The sequence below is a fragment of the Myotis lucifugus genome, unplaced genomic scaffold (assembly GCF_000147115.1).
Source record: "Myotis lucifugus unplaced genomic scaffold, Myoluc2.0 scaffold_190, whole genome shotgun sequence".
Taxonomy (NCBI): domain Eukaryota; kingdom Metazoa; phylum Chordata; class Mammalia; order Chiroptera; family Vespertilionidae; genus Myotis; species Myotis lucifugus.
The window spans coordinates 1,775,451-1,799,506 of NW_005871238.1; the positions used below are offsets into that span (position 1 = coordinate 1,775,451).

The following is a 24,056-nucleotide window of genomic DNA, read 5'->3' on the forward strand; positions in this document are numbered from 1 at the left end:
CGTAGGTTTCTCCAGAATCCTTTCTGAGGGCAGAGACTGTCTAAGTATGTATCTAGCACACGGCAGATATTCAGTAAATGCTAGATAAATGAATATAAGCTTATATTCTCAGCAATCTCTTGCTTAATATCCTGCATAAAGAAAATATCCAGGAAATGTTTGCTAAATGAACCAGAGAAATAAAAGAGGAATAAGGCCCTGGCCGGGTAGTTCAGTTGGTTAGAGAGTCATCCCAATATGCCAAGGTTGCAGGTTTGATCCCTTGTCGGGTACATACAAGACTCAACCAATGAATGCATAAATAAGTGGAACAACAAATCTATGTCTCTCTCTCTCTCTCTCCCTCTCCCTCTTCCTCTCTTTCAAATCAATAAATACAAAAATTAAAATAAAAGAGGAGATTGTTGTATGACCAATTACTACTCTTCAGCAAATGTATATTACCTGCTAATCAAACTGTTTTCTTTCTATATTAAGTCTAAACACAGCTCTCAAATGTCACTAAGCCATCATAAACTTCAGCAAGTCAGTAAATTAGTAAAAAATGTTTAATATTTGGTTGTGTGAGCTATTCCGTGTACCTTGGTATCTAACACTCTGTGTCCTCCTTCTTCATGGGGAAAGCCTTATTACCTTTTTTCCCCTTTCCTATAAATAATATTAATTTCAGAATATAGTTACAAAATGTGCTCTCACTGAAAGAAGATAATGCTTTTCACCCACCATCAGGAAAGGAAAACAAAGTCACTTTTCCTCCTCCTTTTCAAACTGATAATCCCTCAGCAACAAAAGAAATATAGAGTTAAAATAGGCCAATTGGATAGGGATGGAGTACAGTTTATGGCTAAGGGCCAGAAGGGAACTAATTAATATACCTGGGGATTGAATCCATGAAGTCCATTTTCCTTAGGATATATACCTACCTTAATAGCCAGTGTTACAACAGATATTCACAGTAACAAAAATATCACTACAAAGAAAAATGGTTCAAGACAATGGAAGCCAAAAAGTTCTGAGTTCACACCAAGTACTCCGAAGTCAAATCATTTCTGTATCATAAACCAGCATTCAAACGTCTAGTGCATGTTAACTTATATATGAAAATGGTGGGGGTTATTTACTAATACAACACTTGGGATTATGCCTTAACTGCTACGTGGGAACCTTGGTCAATTCACCAAAGTTCTTTAAAACTTGATTATTCCTATGGTAAACCATCCCTCAGAGACTGTCACATTAGGGAGCAGAATACCCACCAGGAGCTAAACTCTTTTGGAAGAGAGTAAAAAACTCAAGATGGTGGCTAATGGATTTCTAGGCAATTCATACCTTTCCATAGGGACACCTGATAGTACAAAATGCATCAGAGGCTCAAACTCTTTCCAAAGACACAGAAAAGCCACAGACTCACCTTACAAACTGATCTCGTCCACCCACTGCAAACTGGTGAGTATTGGCAGGATTTACATAGATTGTATACAGCCCCACTTTCTTCTCTTTCTCTTTTGTCACCACCAGCTTCCTTTAAGAGTAGAAAAGCATAAAAGTTATATTCTCCCAAAGATACAGATGGTCATGGCAAGTGACAGCAGAGAGTAATGTTTGTTTTGAACATAAGACAAAAACCCCCTTCCCATATATTTACTAAATGCTACTTTGGAGATGGAAAAAAATGTAGTGAAGTCATTTTTCTGGTGTTCCTCAAGAAGTATAAGTTAAAGGTATATGGAAGTATTGTTCCTCAGGTAGTTCTCAGGTTAGCTGGAATCCAATATGATAACCTAACATTAAACAGACAATACTATCCACATCTTCCCATCCTTCATTCATAAATACATATTCCATATCACCTGGGAGCAGGGAATGAGGGGAAAATGAATCACAAAACAGTGGACAGAAAAGACCTTAAGATCAGAATCTATCTCCTAGATTCCAGAAAAGTGTCACTTAAAATCCAGTGTTTAAAATGCACACAGTAGCCCTGACCAGTCTGGCTCAGTGGATCAAGCATTGGCCCTCAGATGGAAGGGTCCTGGGTTCATTTGGTCAAGGGCACGTACCTCGGTTGTAGGCATGATCCCAGACCCTGGTAAGGGCACATGTGGGAGGCAACCAATTGATATGTCTCTCTCATGTCAATATTTCTCTGTCTCTCCCCCTCCCTTCCACTCTTTCTAAAATTCAATGGAAAAATATCTTTTGATGATTAACCAAAATAAATAAATAAAAATGCACACAGAATGACAAGCCACAGTTTTCTAGCACAGAGGCAATCCAAACAAAACAGCATTCTTCTTCCCTTATCTGAAGTAATTAGGAGAGGAGATTCTTATGAAGATAGAGCTGTTTTATATATTTTTTTTCTTTAGAGTTAGCATATAATATTATATTAGTTTCAGATGTACAACCCCATGATTAGACATTTATATAACTTACAAAGTGATCATGCTGAAGATAGCGGTGTGGTTTTTAAAAATGTATATATATTTATTGATTTCAGAGAGGAAGGGAGAGGGAGAGAGAGACAGAAACATCAATGATGAGAGAGAATCACTGATCGGCTGCCTCCTACACACCCCCTACTGGGGATCGAGCATGCAACCTGGGCATGTGCCCTTAACCGGAATCAAACCCAGGACCCCTCAGTCCGCAGGCCAATGCTCTTATCCACTGAGCCAAACCAACTAGGGCAAGATAGCGGTTTTTAAATCTGGAAAAAAGTATCTAAATTATTAGTCTGGTTGTGCCACCAAAAAAAGGGGATCCTTAGCAGGGCTTCTGGCTCTGAGGAAATACTATGAAATTTCAGTTTTACCCAGAAGATTCTGGCTTTTAGCCATAATCTGTCACACCTTAAAGGTAGCACTATGAATCCTCTTCCCAGATCTCAGTATCCAACCAGTCAAATATGACATCATAAAGATTAGTAAATTTACAGAAAAGGAAAGACATGAAAGGAAAGAACTGGGCTTTAGCTTTTGTTTTTAATCTAAGCTTTTGCTCATTTCTGTTACTATGGAAACTGAAAGAAATATAATCATGACAACCAGTTTTTTGTAAAGGAATGATTTTTAGCAACCCCTCAGCCAAGACCTGCTCTAGGCAAAGTGGAGAGACTGTACTTGCTTTGAAAAATCTCTGCAGTCTTCCGTTAAAAGAAGTGTACAGAGGTCATTAAAAAGCAATGTCATTAGGGAAAACACAAACACCCTCAAAAACACTAGGCAGAAAACATATCAAGAGTTTCAGGAACCCACTAGCAATGGAGAAGAGATGGTGTTAATTGGGTTTCTGACAGGGAAAAGTAGCTGCTCCTTTTCACAGGACTATCTTATTTCCTCAGCAATTTGGATTTTCAAAAGGGTCAGGCAAATATAAAGGTTGCCATGTGGAAGCAAAATGAAAAAACTGTGAGGATTAATTATAAAGTACTGGCTCTACTGTCATGTAATCCTGACAGAGCTTAATCTTTCTATCTTGCAATTTATTTACTTAAACAATTCTCTCTCCCAATGGATAAATGCACAGAGTACCTTGAGCTCTCTGGAGAACATGTAATGGTGCTATAAAAATGATTAATCAGCCCTGGCCGGGTGGCTCAGTTGGCTGGAGCATCATCCGGTACACCAAAAGGTTGTGGGACCACTCCCAGTCAGGGCACATATGGGAAGCAATGGATCAATGTTTCATTCCCTCCCTCCCTCCCTTTCTCTTTCTCTCTCCCCTCACCTCTCTAAAAATCAATAAGAACATATCCTCAGGTGAGGACAAAGATTAATTATGGCAGAGGGAAGCAACATACAAAAGAAACCATATGAAAGAAATCCACCAAGTTTTGTCTTCAAATTTACAACTTTTTAAAGAGCAGGTATGTTCCAGCAAAAATGGAAAGATAATTACAGATCAGACCAAAAAATTCCTTTGAGGAGTATCTCAAACTGGCTTCCAGTAGCTAAAGGAATATTTACCCACAGCTCCAAATGCAACTCTTTTCCTAAGATGGTAGCTAATTTCACCAGCTTCCAGAGACTCAACTATCATACAGGATGGGGCAAAAATAGGTTTACAGTGTGAGTACCCAAAACACAGTTTATTCTTGTATTATTATTTATTAATTATTGTATTCTTTTCAATACAAACAAGTATATACCTACTTTTGCCCCACCTTGTATATACACAAAAGAAAAATTCCCCTATGCCAACTTCACACAACAGTGCCTGGCCATGACCTTCACATTCAGCCTCCCACCTCATTCCAGCCTTCTACTTGTTCTTCAATCCCTAAAGCAAAACCTTTTTAAGGCTCACTGTATCTTATTCCCCAAATCCAGAATTTGGGCATCCTCCTACGTGAAGTTTCTCTTTTTTTTTTTTTTTTTAAATATATTTTATTGATTTTTTACAGAGAGGAAGGGAGAGAGACAGAGAGTTAGAAACATCGACGAGAGAGAAACATCGATCAGCTGCCTCCTGCACATCTCCCACTGGGGATGTGCCCGCAACCCAGGCACATGCCCTTGACCGGAATCGAACCTGGGACCCTTCAGTCCGCAGGCCGACACTCTATCCACTGAGCCAAACCGGTTTCGGCGTGAAGTTTCTCTTATATTCCCCTTTTTAGTTCCTATCCCATCTATCATTTAGATCAGTGGTTCTCAACCTGTGAGTCGCAACCCCTTTGAGGATCGAATGACCCTTTCACAGGGGTCACCTAAGACCATCGGAAAACACATATATAATTACATATTGTTTTTGTGATTAATGACTATGCTTTAATTATGTTCAATTTGTAACAATGAAAATATATCCTGCATATCAGATATTTACATTACGATTCATAACAGTAGCAAAATTACAGTTATGAAGTAGCAACGAAAATAATTGTATGGTTGGGGGTGACCACAACATGAGGAACTGTATTAAAGGGTCGCGGCATTAGGAAGGTTGAGAACCACTGGTCTAGATCCATTGGTCATCTCTCAGCCAGATTTTCTGCTATCATTTCATCCCAAATTCAATGACTTCCCAAAGCTGAGTACTCTGCTCATTACTAGAACCAGATTCCCAATTCCTTATGGCCTAACAATACTTTTCCTCTCACCTTGATCCATAGGATAAGATCTCATGCTGCTTCACAACTCTTCACCAGAGCAGACCAAACAAATTCATATTATTTTTGCATCTTTGCCCTTCCCCTCCCCTCTTGAAAACTTGCTAACGTTCCATTATCATCACAGCACTTCAAACTGAAAATAACAAAAATCATTCAGTTCAAGAGACTGAATTATTTTCTCAACGCTAAATAACTGCAGGCTAGCACTGGACGGCAGATCCCTTCGACCCAGTCCTGTTCCTTTTCCAGTATAAGCCAAATAGTTCCCAACCCTCATCCTCTTGAAGGTTTATATAAATAACTAGTATCTCTTTTCTGCAAGCCTAAAACACTTCTGTCATTTAAGTAGTTTTTGAGACTCTTCCACAATCAAGACAACTTTTTCTATACTTATGTCTAATAATCAGCCTTAAGAGTATGTTCCCTAAATTAATTTATACTATTTTACTTGTATACTATATAAATCAGTGACATACATCCCTTAATTTTAGTATTAACATACAAGATTTGTTATGATTTTTAAGACTAACAAGACAATAACTAATCTAGATAACTCATCAACAAGGTCATGGTTAAATGAACTGTGGTATGCCATGTTATAATGTATATGTCATGGTTAAAAAATGAGGTAGGGCCCCAGTTGGTTTGGCTCAGTGGATAGAGTCGGCTTGCGGACTGAAGGTCTCAGGTTCGATTCTAGTCAGGGGCACATGCCTGGGTTGCAGGCTCGATCCCCAGTAGGGGGCATTCAGGAGGCAGCCGATCAATGATTCTCTCTCATCATTGATGTTTCTATCTCTCTTCCTCTTCCTTCCTCTCTGAAATCAATAAAAATATATTTTAAAAAAATGAGGTAGGCCTTTATGGTCTGACAGGGAAAGATTTCCAAAATACAGCATAATATGAAAAAAGCAAACTGCAGACATGTTTCTATATTAATTATCCTACTTATAGGGAAAAGTATACAAAAAGGATTGCATAAAAGTATACATATTAAGACACAAAAGTATACAAAAAGGATTGGAAAGGTATTTAAAATTGTTAACAATGATTACCAACAGCCAGAAAAGTGGGGGCCAAGGGAGGTGTGCATGAGGGAGCATTTTGTCTGTATATTTTTTATTTGAATTTCCTGTGTGTGCATGCGTGTGAGAGAAACACACACACACACACACACACACACACACACACAGACTGCCTGGAGCCAAACAAGATGCTATGATATCACACAGCTGAAAAAATATAATTTACCCAGGAGTTCAAACTGATGTAAAAAGGAGCTGTAATATGATGGAGTTCTGTATATACCAATATTTCTGTTCAAAATTTATCATTTGTTTACATGTTTTGATACGTAATTAAATTGAAACTACATAGGACCATATCTCTAAGCTGCTTTGTAGAGTAATATGCTTCTTGTGGGTAAGCTGAGTGGTACACAAGAGAATCAACAGTTATTAAAGCCCACATATAATAAGATAACTGAACTCTGCTTTAGAAACAAAAAGACTGAATGGCACTTCACTTCTGAGGAACAAATAGCAACAAAGTAAGGAATTCCTAAACCCTAATCTGCTTCTCATAGGAACAAAGGGACCATTCTGATGGACCAGAGAACTGAGTATTACCTATGCCATGTGGAGTATTTTCAAGGCCAAGAGAGCCAGTTCTGTGAAAGGACTACTAGCTTACTTACGAAGCTGGCCGGTCTTGTCTGAGGTCAATGGTGAAGACAACTGCATCTTCACCTGCAGATAGAAACGTACAAGGAGAGTCTGGTTCCAGGGCCAACTGTAGGAGAAAAAAGGGAAAGGATGAGGTTTCTAAAGATTAGAATTAGAGGTTATTTAGTTCATCCCTTTATCTTCAGAAGGGCTGCATTTAAAATGTGTCAGCAGGAAAGGTGATAATTTAATAAGCCCATCCTCTCTTGTTCTGTGTAAATTACTTACAGCTTGTTTACGCTATACAAGTCAAAAGGACAGGTAATTTGCTATTTTAACTAAGTCCCCAAGGGATTTGAACAGACAGTGATACCAAAGGAAAACATCAGAGATTAGGGCTCATTCTCAAATAAAATCAATTCCCCACCCTTAGGTGGGGATAGAAAGGGTGCCCAAGTTTCATTTCCCTGTATCTTAGTTCTAAAAATTAGTTATTGAGTGCGTTGGAGGTACACTTAAGATTCAAAGAAATACATAATTTTCACATTGCCTGAGCCATCTAGAAAAGGATACTCCAAGTCCACCTATATATTTGCTTAGGCTTTTAAGAGCAGACCCATTGTCTTTCCAAGACACGAAGAACATGGTACCTACTCTGAGACTAGGCAGCTCCTCACTGGCTGCCACCATGACTATTTGGTCTATATTCCCAGGTCTAAATAGAGCTCCCAGCAATAGTGATCAGAGTAGAGTTTAAAGGTTTGGAAGGCATAGGAGACCTCAAGGATCTCCAACTCACTATGGTTCAGCTTAGGGGTTAAGTATAATCAATTAATATTGCATGCGCAAGATTTACAGATCTCTCAAATACTTGCCTTCCAAGAAGTTTAGGATGGTGGCTGCTTTCTCTCCCTTCTTATGTACAAATCTTAGGACTAAAAGAAGGGAGGAAGGTAACTACATTAAATACAGATACAAGAAGACCTTGGTGAGATCCACAGAGGAGCTGAATTGCACATCCTTCGGGGCAAAGATTTACTTACCTTGTGGGACGCTCCCTTATGCTGGGCCACACGCTTCGTATTCTTGCAGCACTGGGTGGCAGACAGCTCTGCTACCCGCACCTGCCCATCACGGGCACACATGGCCAGCGTAGAATCACCACTGTTAGGGAGGAACTTTGCCTGGGGTGTTAAGAATGAAAAAAGGGACACACAAAAGAAATTCAGGAGGTGAATTTGAGAAGAAAAAAATGAGAACCCCAACTCACCCCCTTTTGTTTCACAACAGATGAAAATCTAGCTCTCCCGCTTTTACATAATTGGTTCAAGTCTAATTTCTTCCATGAGTTAAAGGAGAGTGAGAGGGAAAAAAATTCTCTGATATAAAAGAGCATTTCAGTTGACTCTGGAAGGTTGAAGTGGTACAGGATAAGTGCTCAGGTGAACTAGGGCTCTACCTACCAGGGGAGAAGAGTAAGGAAAATTTGCTACAAAGTAAATTAAAGGGATGTTGGGAAAGGAGAGAACATGCTTAGAGATAAATGGTCAGTACCAATATGATGTATTTCACTGATGAGTAAAATCTTCAGAGAATAATAACAATATTAATTAATATCAAATATTTACTAAGTACCTGACATGATTCTAACTGCTTAGTTTCTATTATTTAATCCTCATAACCCTCTGTTATTAGACCTATATGGTAGATAAACAAACTTAAGACAGAGGTTAAATAACTTGCCAAAAATCACATAGCTAATAAAGGATAGGGCTAGGATTTGAACCCAAGCAGTCTGGCTCAATAGTCTCTGCTCTTACACTTATGCCTCCTCCCAGGGCACATCTGGTTCCTTCCTGATGATTTTTAAGCACCCTATCTATAATGAGACTTCCAACAGTCTTTATGCTCAAGGGAAGAAAAGCTTGCCATAGGCCTTTCAGTGTATTAACTCCTCCAAGGCATTATGAGAGCCAAGGTAGGACCGAGTTTGATGTCTAATTCCTACAACTTTCTACCAGCTCTCACTACAGGGAACAGCTCAGATTTGTCCAACTCATGCCTAATTTTCTCAATGGCTATTCTGCTCCCTTGCCTCACCTGGAAGACATTGCTTTTGTGGCCACTCTCAAAGTCCAGTACCGGCTGCCGCCGCACCCAGTCCCAAACCACCACTTTCAGGTCATCACTGCCACTGGCCAGCCAAGTTCCACGCTGGTTAAAGTGCAGGGTATTGACACAACCAGTGTGGCCCTCAAGCCCATGCTGCAGGCGGAAACGCTGCACAAAGACTCTTGCCCCACAAGCCTCATATACAAAGCGGGAACTTGAACCCAGTTCCCGCTCCCGAAGGGCAGGAAGGGCTTGCCAGCGAGGTCGGGGAAGGGCTGATGTCTCCGAGGACACCCAGTCCTCCAAGGCCCGCTCATCATCTGATGAGTCCTGGTCACGGTTGGCCCGCTTGCGCTGTACACGACGCCGAGGATGCTCTTCTTCCTCCTCTTCTTCCTCATCCTCTTCCTCTGAGCGATCATGGACTTGGTTTTCATCATTGATGGAGTAATGGCCAGTGTCCTCCATGCTGTCAGAGTCCTTGTCTTCACCTGAGCTCTCTGTATCTGTGTCTCGACTTTCTGTGCTGGTGCGATTGGGGCCACCATCATCCCCGGTCAAGCTCAAGCTCAGGTCTGAGGCCTCTATTTCAATGCCTGAGGATGTCTCCCTCCCCTCTTCAGCGCCAGACATCTCCTCTGGACTGCTAGACATGCTTCCTGCATGTAAATGAAAAATGGGAAGTTGAGGGGGGGGGGACAGAGAAGGAAAATGGATAGTGATTAGAAGCATTTCTCTGCCTTAGTCTAAGAAATTGTTGCATCAAAAGACCCAGAAACCAACTTTGGTCAAAGTTTTCTCTGAGAGGGAATCTTGGATAAGAAACTGAAAAAACTAAGATCAAAGCCACACCCAAATAAGAGTACTTACTTCAACAGAACCGAAGAAATGGAGAACCTAAGAGTATAATAAATTCTCACGAGGCAAAGCATTGGCAAACTGTATGGAAAGTATGTTTGATACCTTAGGCTCAGTTCTGCTGGATGGGCATCCATTAGTTACAGTAAATAAACTAAATATAAGAAAAAGAATAGCTGTCCCTGCAAGAGTTGGCATGGCTATCTCTTAGAAAAAGATGGAGAAATAACTGAATAAAATCACTATGACAGTAGATAAGGAGTTAGACTATTTCCCACTACTTCCCACCTCCCAAATTCTAAACTGAAAGGTCTACTAAGAATCTAGAAGAAGTAGAAAAGTGGGAATTGTGATCATTTGAATGAGTTCTTGCTCTCTTTTTGCTAATATATGTATTCTGACTTACTTCCATTAATTTAATAATTTTAATACTATTTTTAGTTATACAAACTGTTTGAGACAAAGTTCTATCAGGAAGCATACATAAACATGATAAGAAGAGCTACTACATTGATACCTGAAAAGCAAGTTCACCATTTTCTAGGCCTGCCCTGTTGGTAGTTATAAAACTGGGTCATATTGAATGATATAATCCCCTACAATTAGGCACTGTATTCTATCGAAAAGCAACTAAATTGTATTCCAATACGCACTTGGCAATGTTCTACAGCCACAACTTCCAACCTAAGGTGAAGGTGTGAAGGAAGGGGGACTGAGGACTTTAAACACTGCTCACAGCCTTCTTTTCTTAAATAGAAATTTTATCTTGCCAGAAATAAAGGCTGTTAGGAAAGGGAGGCCAACTATGGGTGATTCTGGTATGAGCTTTTCAACTCTAATACCACACTAATGTTTAAAAATTCAAAGGATTGGAGCACTTTACTGTTTATTCATCTAGATTAGAGCAGTAATTTCTGAAAATCTTTGTAGCAATGGACCACCCTCCCACCCCCCCCTTCCAATGAACTCTTAGACAGAACCCAATACAGAAAACTGATAATGTCAGTGCTTTGGTTCAAGTAGTGACAGAAAGTTGGGAGACATAAACAGCTCTTTTCAAAAAGCACCTCAACTAAGAACTCAGTGTGAAAACAACTAGGCTACTAGGAACTTGGCGATAAAGGGGAACAGTGTAGCAATTTGCTCCTACAAACTACAATTGCCAGAACTGCTACATATACTGAGAAAGATTAATAGTGTGGTTTTTGAAATGCGATTGGTTTAAGATTTGGAGCGGTGAGAAGGCATAAAATATCACACCTATCACTTCTGTGGAGAAGGAAAAATAAAAGGCCAAACGCTTAGCATTTATTGTTAAAATCATGATTAAAAAATTAAGACAATTTTGGGGCTCTTCTATCACATCAACATAAAGGCCAGAGCATACCACAAGCTCAGAAAGAGGACCCTAACAGTCAATGGGCTAGCAAATTTTTTTTTCTGCCAAGGGCCAGACAGTAAAAATTTAAGGCTTCATAGGCCATATGGATATCTGTCACAACTACTCCACTGCTATAGCACAAAAGCAATCATAAATACTATGTAAATGGATGGGGCATGACTGTGTTCCAATAAACTTTATAAAAACAGTGGCAGGCTAGACTTGGCCTACAGGGCGTAGTTTGTCAATCCCTGATCTAGCTAATGGCAAAACTCCAAATCAATTGTATACCTCAAACCCTTCTAGATTGCTGTGTCTTGCAACTAAGCCCAATGAATAATATGAACCACAGTGGTAAGAAAAGAAAAAAGGGGCAATAAAACAACATGTTGAAAAATCTCACTTTCCCCTCATCGATTTCATTACTCTGCCAATCACATCAAATAGATTTTAGCCTATAATCCTGACCTGCAAGGTGCTGAGGAATGCTGGACACTGTGGTGCCCAACTACTATATCCATTTGATGGACGTTTCCCTAGTTTAGAAGTTGGCTCAAGGTTAAAGCATTGGTTGAATAACCCAGGCAGTTAGCTAACTCTATCAGAATATTCACATCCTGCCTTCAAACCTGCACTAGAGCCACTTGGCTGCACTGGCAAAAGAAAGGAAGGATGGATGGATGAATGGAAAGAAAGCAGGAAGAAAACCCCAATTCCAGTCGGTTTAGGTTATATCTTCATCTCTTATCTAATATCTTTATTAAACTATGATCTACCATGAAAAGAGACTTCTCATTCTAACTGCACAACCTCACCTTCCCAACAACTCTCTTATTCCCACCACCAACTAGATGTTCTTTTTCTCCTTTATTAAGAGCATTTCCTAGGTTTTATCCACCCTTACAAACTTTCAGAATTCCAAACCATCTGACCTCTTAGAGGCACAACTCTATTATTGATCTTTTGAAAACAATCAGATAAAAGTTGAAGGAGCAAAAGTGTCAGGCAGTCCAAGGCATTTCAACCCTGTAGTTTCCTGTACTTAAAACAACTTAAGAAGGGTTCACTCTTAGGAAAGATTTCCTTCCCTCCACTAAAATCCATGTCTCCACTCTCTTTGGGGGAGGAGAACCTCAGGTGATATAACAAAAATAGCTTCACCTTCAATTTGGCTCCTTACCATTAGCTAAGTCTGTTTTGCCATCTGTGCTGCTCCCTTTTCTGGACATCTTGATTGAGGTTTATTGTAGCCAGCCTGGATTTGGAAGGGGAAAAATAACAATTAGAAAACAATCTTGTAAAGACAATAAAAGGAACAAGGAGATTTAACAATGGACACCTTTGTCATTTTTATAAAAATGATTTTTTTTTTTTGGTGTGTGCTCAGTAGGGCTTCTCAGCTACTGAAATCACACCAGATTTTCCCCCTATGCCTAAATTCATAAAGAGACATATCTTTGGGAAGTCAACTGCAATCTCTTGACCTTATTGATTGGCAGTGTATTTCTCAGATGGGAAAGAGGGAACTGAAATAAACTTGAAACTGTAGGCATATATCAAGTGATATCCTATATAATAAAAAGCATAACATGCAAATCGACTGAACAGCTGAACAGCATAACGACCATCTGGACCATCCAGGACCACACTCTGACACCCACTGGTGCCAGGCCAGCCAAGGCAGGTGCGATGAGATTGGTCCAGCCCGGCCATCGCCCCATGATTGCCCCACAGAGGGAGGCCCAGGCCACCAACTGGCAGGTTGCGGTGGGTGGGCAGGGCCTCCCTCTGCGAGGAAAGCCCGGGTCCAGTGGCCAGTCCCAGCAGCCAGGGGAAGGAAGGCCTACTCTTGTACAAATTTAATGCATCGGGTCTCTAGTATTGAAGCATCCATCTTATATAAAAACTGCTGTTTGAAATTTTAACCCTGCTATTTCTGGCTTCTGTAAATGCTTGCTGGCTTAAATAATAAGGAAAATAAGACTACTCCCATTTCAGAGAGGCCATTAAACCTTCCCCAGACGAAGTTATCAGTGCTGGCACCATGCCAAGCCTTTGGTCGAGGTCTCAAAGTGCCAGCACATAGGGCCCTTTAAGAACTTGCAAAGGGCCGTTTAGCCCCAACCAGGGTTGGGGGATCGAGCCTGCAATGTTCCCTTGACCAGAATCAAACTTGGGACTCTTCAATCCATGGGCTGATGCTCTATCCACTGAGCCAAACCAGCTAGGGCTTTTCTGGTATTTTTTACACTTTATGTTTTTGATAGTCTTGCTTAATGATTTCGGGTGACCAAACATGCTTTCAGAGCATTCTCTCTCCTACTTCTGACTTTACGTGTGTTGTGACCATGTTCCTTATAATCTCAAAAAAAAAAAAAAAGGGAAAAACCTTATAAAAATAAAAGCAAAAACAACAAATCTTATTCCAAGCATTCAAAAAAAAAAAAGAACTTGCAAAGGGAACCGGAAAAACCCCATATTGGGGAGACAAAGAGGGTAAGATAGTATAAATACAGGAAACTTCCTGTGTGATTGCACCCAGAATTTGAGAGACATTTTCCTCTGGGCCCGCGCGTAATAAACGTAACTCCATCTCTCTAAGCGTTGCTTGGTTCTTCTCCGGGTTTTCTGTAACAGTATATTATAAGCAGAGAGCCTTAACTCAATACAAAGAGCTAGCTTCAGCATTGCCCTCTAGGCAAAAATCTTGTTATAAATGTTAGACTTATGTATCTACAAACTCTATACTACACTGTCTTCACAACATGAAGAGGTGGGTCAGACTCTTTATATAATTTTGGACACTAACCAAGAGATGAAAGCGCCTGGCTGGTGTGGGTCAATGGTTGAGTGTTAACCCATGCACCAAGGGGTCACTGATTCAATTCCTAGTCAGGGCACATGCCCAGGTTGCAGGCTCGAATCCCAAGGGGAGGCGGGGGAGGAGGCAGCTGATCAATGATGTTTCTATCTTTCTTTCCCTCTCCCTTCCTCTCTCTCTAAAAATCAATAAAAATGTTTTTGTTTGGTTTTTAAAAAGAGATAAAAGAAATCAAGCTCATGAGGTAGGGTAAGAGCTTGGGCATTATGTTCACTCAGATGCCTACCTTCACACTTATAGGTGCAGGTACAGTATTAATTACTATAAGAAGCAGAGACAAGTTAGAACTCGGAGGCCCTCGCCCCGTCCCCCACCTCTAAGAAAGAATGTAAAAGGGTTTTTCCTCCTCTAATGATAGTCACCAAATACAAAGCTGGGGAAGAAAAGGGCAACACTTGTATTAAACCATCTCAGTCCATTTCAAAACAAGCATCATTTCACAATCCCACCAACTTTCAACAGATTTGTCTTTTTAGCAAAATATAACTAGGAATCAGGGTGCCTAGCTTTTTTCCTTTTATACCACTGTAACACATTATTTTTTCAGGGTCTCACTCCCACCTCGAGCAAATTCCAAAGAGCAAAGAAAAGTATTATTCAGCCCAGAATTTTGTTAAGCCCTTTCAGTGCCCTGACAAAAGGCGATGGTAATAAAAGACAAAGTATGATTATGACTCCAGTCCTGTACCCAAGCACACTGGCCTCTAATCTTTCAACAGCCTTTTCATTCCCATAACAATGATCCCAGAGGCAGCCCCATCCTTAACCTTATCCCCTATTATCCTCTATAGAAATCCAAGTTACTGCAAAAGTGTCCTCTGCCAAGAGACAGCTGCCCAAAGCTTGCTCATAGTAGGCCAGAGCGGGGAAGTGAAAATAATGCAAGAGCAGGACTGAAGCTGAATTTGAGGGAAGAACACCTGGAAGTGAGGATGAAAGACAGAGCCAATAAAAAACAGATTTGTGAAGCCACAAAGGAAAAACAGTGGAGAGCTGTTTGCAGAGCAGGCTGTTTTCCTCCTCCTACTTGGATGACATATTTTTGTACAGCATTCTTCACACAACACTTGTTTTTCCCTCATAGCAGTCCGTTTATATTCTTTAATATCTCAGTGATATTAAAAAATATCTTCCCCACCTAGGGTTTTAATTAATTACATTAATTGTAAAAGTCCTACAAAGTGAGGAAAATAATTGCACTACTTTGTGAAGATTAAAAACTAAGATCCTAAGTATACCTTATGGCCAACTGAGAACAGATCTGGTATTTTCTCACCTCTAGAATCAAAGTTATCAACCGTGCTACACTTCCCACCCCACTATTACTCACTCCCAGAGAAGACTAAAGCAGTTCGAGAACCTTCCTCAAAACTGAATCTCATCCACCTCTACAGAAGCCCAGCCTGCCTGATCTTTAGACTCATAATGGCTCTAGAGCAGTGGTTCTCAACCTCCTGGCCCTTTAAACACAGTTCCTCATGTTGTGACCCAACCATAAAATTATTTTCATTGCTTCTTCATAACTGTAATGTTGCTAGTTATGAATCGTAATGTAAATATCTGATATGCAGGATGGTCTTAGGCAACCCCTGTGAAAGGGTTGTCCGACCGCCAAAGGGGTCGCGACCCACAGGTTGAGAACCGCTGCTCTAGAGGCTTTCCCAGCCTCCATGACCAGGAGGAACCAAAGCCTAGTGCCGGCTTAGCTCTGAGAAGCGGGCAAAGGAGAGCCATGAGGTTCAACCCATACCCAGAGGTTACAGACCGCATCTTTTGGGGAAATTGGTTTAAGGTTCTTACAAGAAGAAACTCTGAGGAAAAAAGTTGACAGAATTTAGTGCTAAATCAGAAACAAAGAAAACCCTGTGAATGCTTATGTTAACTCTCATCACTAAGTTGATATAGGCAGATAGCTTCTAAAGGTCACATTTTAGTGGCCACAGAATTTAGCAAGGGGAAGGAGGGAGGAAGGGAAGGAGAGGGGAGGGGAGGGGAGAGGAGAAAGGACAGGGGGAAGGGAGAGAAACATCGATGTGAGAAACACTGACTGTTTGCCTCCTACACGCATCCTGACCTGGGCTGGGAATTGAACCCAAGACCCTTTGGTGTGTAGGCCAACGCTCTACACTGAGCCACACCGGCCAGGGCCCTTCTTCATTCTTTAATGCACTATACTGCCAACAAATCCAGTTTTACTTTGACAGATTTCCATGTAAAATCTAGTCCAGAACAAACCAATCTGAGCTTGGAAGAGCTGATGAGCTCATTGCCCCAGGTAGCCGCGAGAAGCTTAATTAGATTAGCTCTACTGCCTGTACTCTAAAAATAACCATAACCCCTGCCAAACTGAAGGTTAAAGAGTAAACTATTGGGGGATGGAGAAAAACAGGCTCAGGTGTCATTTTAATTTATTCCAGTGACCTAGATTTTTCTTGACTTAATAAGAAAAAGGTCTTAAATTTTTAACCAAATAGATGACACAATATTAACACTCCGGTGTGGGGTGAATTTCCCGCCAAAATATAAGATGGCTCTGTCTTTTGGTTTTGTTCCATCCACCAAAAGGGTGGATTACAAACAAATATTTGGTAATACGCAGTTACAATCGGCCCGAGTTTACACGTTTCCCGCACTCCACCGCAAATCTATATGAACCGAGTTAAAGACGGCTCCCGCGGAGTACGCGCAATTCACGCGAGCCGACTTAACTCGTTTCCCCCACTCCAAGTGTTAAGTGTAAACTAGGAAGAATGAGAGTTAATACAGTATGTAAGAGTATTTTGAGGAAGAGGTACCAAGTGTCTTCTTGTTTAAAACCACTGAGGCTGCTTCCTTTTCTTAAAAAAAAAAAATTAACTGAATATACCAAAAATAAAAATCTACTCTTCAAGAGACACTGTTAAGAAGATGATGTCCCAGCCCAGTGGTCGGCAAACTCATTAGTCAACAGAACCAAATATCAACAGTACAACAATTGAAATTTCTTTTGAGAGCCAAATTTTTTAAACTTAAAACTATATAGGTAGGTACATTGTTATTAACTTAATTAGGGTACTCCTAAGGCTTAGGAAGAGCCACACTCAAGGGACCAAAGAGCCGCATGTGGCTCGTGAGCCGCAGTTTGCCGACCACGGCCCTAGCCGGTTTGGCTCAGTGGATAGAGTGTCGGCCTGCGGACTGAAGGGTCCCAGGTTTGATTCCGGTCAAGGGCATGTACCTCGGTTGTGGGCACATCCCCAGTAGGGGGTGTGCAGGAGGCAGCTGATCAATGTTTCTCTCTCATCAATGTTTCTAACTCTCTATCTCTCTCCCTTGCTCTCTGTAAAAAGTCAATAAAATATATTTTTTAAAAAAGAAGATGAAAAGACAAGCTACAGACTAAAAGAAAATATCTGAAAATACATATTAAGGGTAGCAAGCAGAATATATTTATAATCTCTCACAACTAAATAAGAATCACTAGAAGAGATCCTCAATATTACTAGTTATTAGAGAAATACAAATTAAAACCACTATGAGAATCCTCCACATACCTATTAAAATGTTTAATATATTAGAAATAATAATGCAAGCTTTATCAAATGCTAACAAGGAGTAGAGCAATTAGAACTCATACACTGATGCAAAATGGTAGTCACTTTGGAAAACAGTTTGGCAGTTTCTTCTACAGTTAAACATACACTTACCACACAACCCAGGAATCCCACTCAGGCATGTATTCAAGAGAAATGAAAATACATGTCCACCCAAAAGCCTGTAGATAAACGTTTTGGTGGCTTTACTCAGAGTCATCAAACACTGGAAACAATCAAATGTCCTTCAGCTAGGTCATGGATAAACATATTGTGGTCCATCCACACAATGGAATACTAGTAAGCAATAAAAAGAAATGAACTACTGATACACACAGCAACACGGTGGATCTCAAATATGCTATGCTAAGTGAAAAAAAAGCAAGATTCAAACAGCTACCTAATAAGATTCCATTTATAGCACAATCTGGAAAAGATAAACTATAGGGACAGAATGCAGACCAGTGGTTATCAGAGTTGGAGGAAGGGGTAGTAGGGAAGGGAATGACTACAAGCGGGAGAAAACTTTTTGGAATGATGAAAATGTTCTATGTTTCAATCATGGTGATATTGAGTAACTATGCATTTGTCAGAATCCATAATAGGTCACTGAAAAAAAGGGTAAATTTTACTCCATGTAAATCATACCTCAATAAATCTGATTAGAAAAAAGTGGAGGGAGATAAATCATGCCAAGTGTTAAACCCAACAATAAAAGAGACTACATTTTCAAGGCTGTGATTATTATTGTTTTTAATCCTCACCCGAGGACATGCTTAGAGAGAGTAAGGGAGAGAAGGGGAAAGAGAAACATCGATGTGAGAAACACTTATTAGTTACCTTCCATATGCTCCCCTGGGGATCAAACCCACAACCCAGGTATGTGTCTTGACCAGGAATCGAACCAGCAACCTTTCAGTGCACAGGGCAATGCTCAACTAACTGAGCCACTCCAGCTGGGCAAGGCTGTGATTATTAACAGAAGTTAGCTCAAGTGGTCCTATGCTACAGTAACTGAGAGCAAAACGTCAGGTCTTCTTGTTTGAAAATGAAAGTGCAACCACATCTGAGGCAAGATCAATACTAAACTCATAGTCGCCACCCCTATTATTGTTGTTGGCAGCTAAGAATATCACAGCACTTCAAAGTAATCCTAGTGGCTGTACGATTAATATATATAGTTATGCTTTTCATTTTTATTTTTTGAATTTCTCTCAAATTCATCTTAACTTGGAGTCTAGAATCTCTGAAAAATGATTAACTCTACCTTACCTCATATCCAATGGAAACTTCACCATCTAAATATTAGTCCTTGATCTCTTCACTAAGCTCTGAGCTCTCAGTGAGTTCCCATGAGTTACATAATCCCAGCATTCTCCCAGGCCAGTCCAGCAGTCTTGCTGTGCATGCCTTCATTTTGCAGCTCAGGTGGCCCAACTCTCCTATACAGACACCCATATTTACATGAGACAAAGTTTCAGAATTTCCTCTGAAACTGAAAGATAATCTTAAAAAATGCTTCAATTATTAGAAAGACAGATATCTGAGAGCCACAGTCTTTTGGTTCCTCTTGAGAGGACAGATGTCCCATAACACTCATAACTGAACAGCTGTTCAGGGCTGATCTCCATCCAAAGTACAAATTTGCTTTTCAGTCCTAAGTCACACAGTCCATCTGGAACCAACCAGCCCTACTTCCCCACCCCAAATTTTTGTTTTCGAGCTGAAATGGCTCATTTTTCAAAATATATTTTTACTGATTTCAGAGAGGAAGGAAGAGGGAGAGAGAGATAGAAACATCCATGATGAGAGAGAATCATGGATCCGCTGCCTCCTGCAAGTCCCCCACTGGGGATCGATCCCACAACCCGGGCATGTGCCCTTGACCGGTCGAACCTGGGACCTTTCAGTTTGCAGGCCAACGCTTTATCCACTGAGCCAAACTGACTAGGGCATGATATGGCTCATTTTTAATTCATCCTCCTTACCTTACTATTTTTCTACTTAACAACAGACACTTCTACGAGCCAACTTTCCTGACTCCTCCTACCAGCCACTTTGCTAGCTTTTCATTTATGGAACCTGATTTACCCTGGGCACCCAGTCACGCAAATAATATAGTGTTTATTAATCAGACAGAGAACCCCAGGCACTGAAATTCAAAGAGATGACTCCCAGGAAGATGAAACTCATACAATATACATGTTTATGGGAAGGTGGGCCTTTAGTTCTGGGCCACTTTCTATTTAGTCTTTGGAGGAACTGAATATACTACACTGCTTCCTCTGGTAAACTGGAGAGAGGAGCAGAAAGAAACTATGAATGTTTCTGGATCAGGGAAATTAAACTCTATTCCTACTGTGCAAAAGATGACAACACAGGGCAACCCAACTGTACATCCAGCCGCCCTTGTTTATCCAAATTATAGGCATCTGGCACCACCCAGTGGCCCATCTGTACACAGACATGCTAGTAATACAACAATGTACAAGGCAATATAGGAGCTACAGATATGAACAAGGCAGTCACCACCCTTTTGTAGCCAATAGTCAATTAGAAAAATGAGCATACAACCAACTATACGAGATACATGTATCATTAAAAATAAATTTAAAATAAATATAATTCCAAAAAATGTATATATACACTTTGAATAATTATAAAGGCAGTGTTTATTTAAATATATTTCATTTTCAAAACTGAGCTATCAGCTGTTAAAGTGCCTATACATTTTTTGGGGACACCCTGTACATATAATGCAGTTGCAGTTGATCAGAGGAAAGGATTATATTTAATTTCTGGGAGAAAGGAAAAGCTTCCATGGAGAAATTAGCTTTTAAGCTGGGCTTTGAAGGAAGGATAGGATTTTATTTTATTTCCTAAGATTTTTTCATTGATTTTCAGAGAAAGAAGAGGGGGAAGAGAGAGAGGGAGGGAGGGAAGGAAGGAAGGAGAGAGAGAGAGAGAGAGAGAGAGAGAGAGAGAGAGACATCAATCAGTCACCTCCTTCACAACCCTTCTTCCCCACCGGGGACTGACCCACAGCTGGGCATGTGACTTGACCCGGAATAGAATGGACAACCTTTCAGTGCACAGGTGGACACCCAACCAGGGCAGGAAGGATAGGATTTTAATGTGTAGAGTTGAGAAATACATTCCACCAGCATTAGAACAGGCATAGGAAATGAAGAAACCTGGTATATTCAAGAAAATACATGTATAGTCTGGTTTGGCTAGATAGCGGGGTAGAGTTGATAAGTATAGAAGGTGCTCTAGCCGATGTGGTTGGAGTGTCATCAAGGGATGGTGGGTTCGATTCCCGGTCAGGGCACATACCCAGGTGGCAGGTTTGACCCCTGGTCCAGATGAGTGTGGGAGTCAACCAATCAAGATTTCTCTCTCACTTAATGCTTCTCTCTCTCCCTCCTTCCCTCCCTCCAAGATCAATAAAAATAAATAAATTATTTTTTAAAGTGTGGAAGGTGTATGTGTATTAGGCATCAGGAAGATTATTTTGTCAATGATAGTAAGATGGACTGAAATAGACAGAAAAGGAAGGAGAAACAAGTTTAAAAGCTAGTATTATTGTTGCCAAGGTAAGAAGCAATGAGAACCTGTCTTATGTTGATGGCAGAGGAAATTAAAAGGAGGAGATCAATGTGGAAAACATTATAGAGATAGAATTAATAGTATTTGACTCAATAAGCTGCTATAAAGCTCAAAAAATCAAAAAGACAAGTTTGAGCCTAGGTTCCTAGAGGAAATCAAGTGCCATAAATGAGAAGATTGCATGTGGGGGAAGATACGAATTTTATTTTAATTATATTTAAAATCTAAGCTGACATGTCAGCAATGTAGAGGAAAACCAATATAGGTCTGAACCTTGATAAATAAATTGGGGCCAGAGATACAAACTTGGAAATTATTTGTACCGAGAAGCTTCAAAATCAAATACCTTTAAATTACACCTCACTTTAAAAATAAGCAAATACAGAAAATTTACCATAGCTAAGATTTGGAAACAGCCTAAGTGCCCATCAGCAGATGAGTGGATTAAAAAACTGTGGTACATCTACACAATGGAATACTATGCTGCAGTAAAAAAGAAGGAATTCTTACCATTTGCAACAGCATGGATGGAGCTGGAGAGCATTATGCTAAGCGAAATAAGCCAGTCAAAGAAAGATACATAAATATCACATGATCTCACCCATATGTGGAATATAATGAACAACATAAACTGATAAACACAAACAGATCCAGAGATAGAGAAGCATAAATCAGACCGTCAAACCTCAGAGGGAAGGTAGGGGAAAGTGGGGGTAATGGGAAAAGATCAACCAAAGGACTTGTATGCATGCATATAAGCCTAACCAATGGACACAGACACCAGGGGGTTGAGCGGGGATAAGGACACATATGTAATACCTTAATCAATAAAGAAAAAAATAAGCAAATAGCCCTGGCCTGTGTTGCTCAGTGATCAGAGCAGCTGCCCACACATGGAAGTCTTGGGTTCAATTCCAGGTCAAGGGCAAGTACCTGGGTTGCAGGTTGGATACCCGGCCCCTGTTTGTTTCGCCAGGGCACCTGCAGGAGGCAAAAAATTGACGTGCCTCCCTTACATCCCTCACATTGATAACTCTCTCTCTCTCCATCCCTTGGTCCCTCCCTCCTTCCTTTCCATTCTCTAAAAATCAATGGAAAAAATGGGTGGGGATTAACAAAAGTAAATAAAAAATAAGGGGAATAAATAAAAATAACAAATTAAGTACCCAAGAAAGCTCTGAGAATAAAGTCCAAAGAAAGAATCTCTAGGAAAAAGAAAGGAAAGGGAGACAGAAAGGTGCAAGTAGAAAGAATGACTAGAGTGTTAAATGCTGTGGATGTCAAGAGATAAAAAGGTTTCAAGAAGATGGGGATGGTCCATGTTGCAAATGCTACAGAGAAGTACAGAAACATGTATACTAAGAAAAGGCTGTAAGAGTCAAACAACTTTCCTATGGAATTACCTGTTACTGAATAAGAATCCTAGTTTTTCTCCTTGAGAGTCATAAAAGGATTCAGCTATCTCTTCAGTTTAGTTAAGTCCGTTAAGATGATTTCCTTAGCCCTAGCCAGTTTGGCTCAGTGGACAGAGTGTCAGCCTGGGGACTGAAGGGTCCCAGATTCAATTCCAGTCAAGGGCACATGCCCAGGTTGTAAACTCGATCCCCAGTAGGGAGCGTGCAGGACACAGCCGATCCATGATTCTCTCTCATCATGGATGTTTCTCTCTCTCCCCCCCACCCCCCGCCTTCTTCTCTAAAATCAATAATATATATATATGATTTCCTTAGCCAGAGAACCAAGATGGCAGCATAGTTAAACACTGGTACTCATCACCTCCCACAAACCACATCAAAATTACAGGACAACCACCAATAAGAACCACCTGAAGTCTGGCTAAATGGAAGCCCTACAGCTAGAGAAGAAAAAAGGACACATTGAGACTGGTTGGAAAAGGCTGATCCAACACCCACATGTGGCATTTCTTTAGTCGGGAGGTATATCTCCAAGGTCTCCCATGAGATGCAAGGGGGCCCAGCCCCACACCAGACCCCCAGCCCAGTGTTCCAGAACTGGGAAGAGAAGTCCCCATAACTTGGGGCTGTAAAAATCAGTGGGGATTATGGCTGAGTGACACGGAGGCTGCTGGAGTCCCAGGTGTTCCTCTTAAAGGGCCCACACACCATCTTACATGGTCTCAATTCCTCTAAGCTCCTGCACTGGGAGGCAGCTTTGGGAGAATCCAGGGACATGTGGGTAGGAACTGGACCGTCTGGCATTGGGGCAGGAACTCAGAGGCGGCTTTCTCCCAGACAGGGGTTCTCGCAGGGGTCATTGTTCCTGTGCTGGGACCTCCCCCATTGCAGAGCTGATTGGCAGCCATATCTGAGTTTCCATTAGCATGGCCCACACTGTTGGCTCTGCCCTGGTGATTCTCTGAGACCCTGCCCCATCCAGTTTGCAGGCCCACCCAAGCTGTTTGCAGCTGCTTTTCCTTATCAATGGCCTGTCCTGGCTCAGGCTTTAGACTTTCCTAAAATCTCTTAAGTAAGCAGCAGCTAGAGTCAATAAAAGGCAAGACCTAGCACCAGCATGCCTTGTCTCACAGCTAGGCCTCACCTGGGCACTTCCTAACCCAATACAAATAGCAGTCATCTGCAGACCACTCTGTACCTCCTGGCAGATGGCCCCAGACAGTGACTGACTTTGCATTCCCCAGAGGCCCCAGAACCAGTACACCCAGTGGACAGCTTCAGACCATACCAGATTACAACTCTATACATCCACAAGAGAGACACTCAAGGGGCAGACTCAGTAAGCACCAAAGCTCCACTGAAGCAAATCCTGCTCCATAGGGGTGTCTCCTGCACAGCAGCTCTTCTGTTGTAGACACAGTTGGTCCTCACAGCCAACTGGCCTGGAGGCC

At 41.0% G+C, this 24,056-nt stretch overlaps 1 protein-coding gene across 4 annotated transcripts in view; it reads right to left on the bottom strand.

Moving 5' to 3' along the window:
- Positions 1 to 24,056, bottom strand: part of DCAF8 (DDB1 and CUL4 associated factor 8) — a 44,779-nt gene that overhangs the window by 10,475 nt on the left and 10,248 nt on the right. For all 4 annotated transcript variants that reach the window (XM_006096905.3, XM_023760680.1, XM_014462792.2 and 1 more), the window contains exons 3-7: positions 12,309 to 12,383; positions 8,878 to 9,548; positions 7,821 to 7,961; positions 6,810 to 6,904; positions 1,412 to 1,522 (exon numbers count right to left, since the gene is read on the bottom strand). In XM_006096905.3, the coding sequence (XP_006096967.1) occupies positions 1,412 to 1,522; positions 6,810 to 6,904; positions 7,821 to 7,961; positions 8,878 to 9,548; positions 12,309 to 12,357 (1,067 nt within the window). In that variant the 5' untranslated portion in view covers positions 12,358 to 12,383. The remainder of the gene's footprint in view (positions 1 to 1,411; positions 1,523 to 6,809; positions 6,905 to 7,820; positions 7,962 to 8,877; positions 9,549 to 12,308; positions 12,384 to 24,056) is intronic.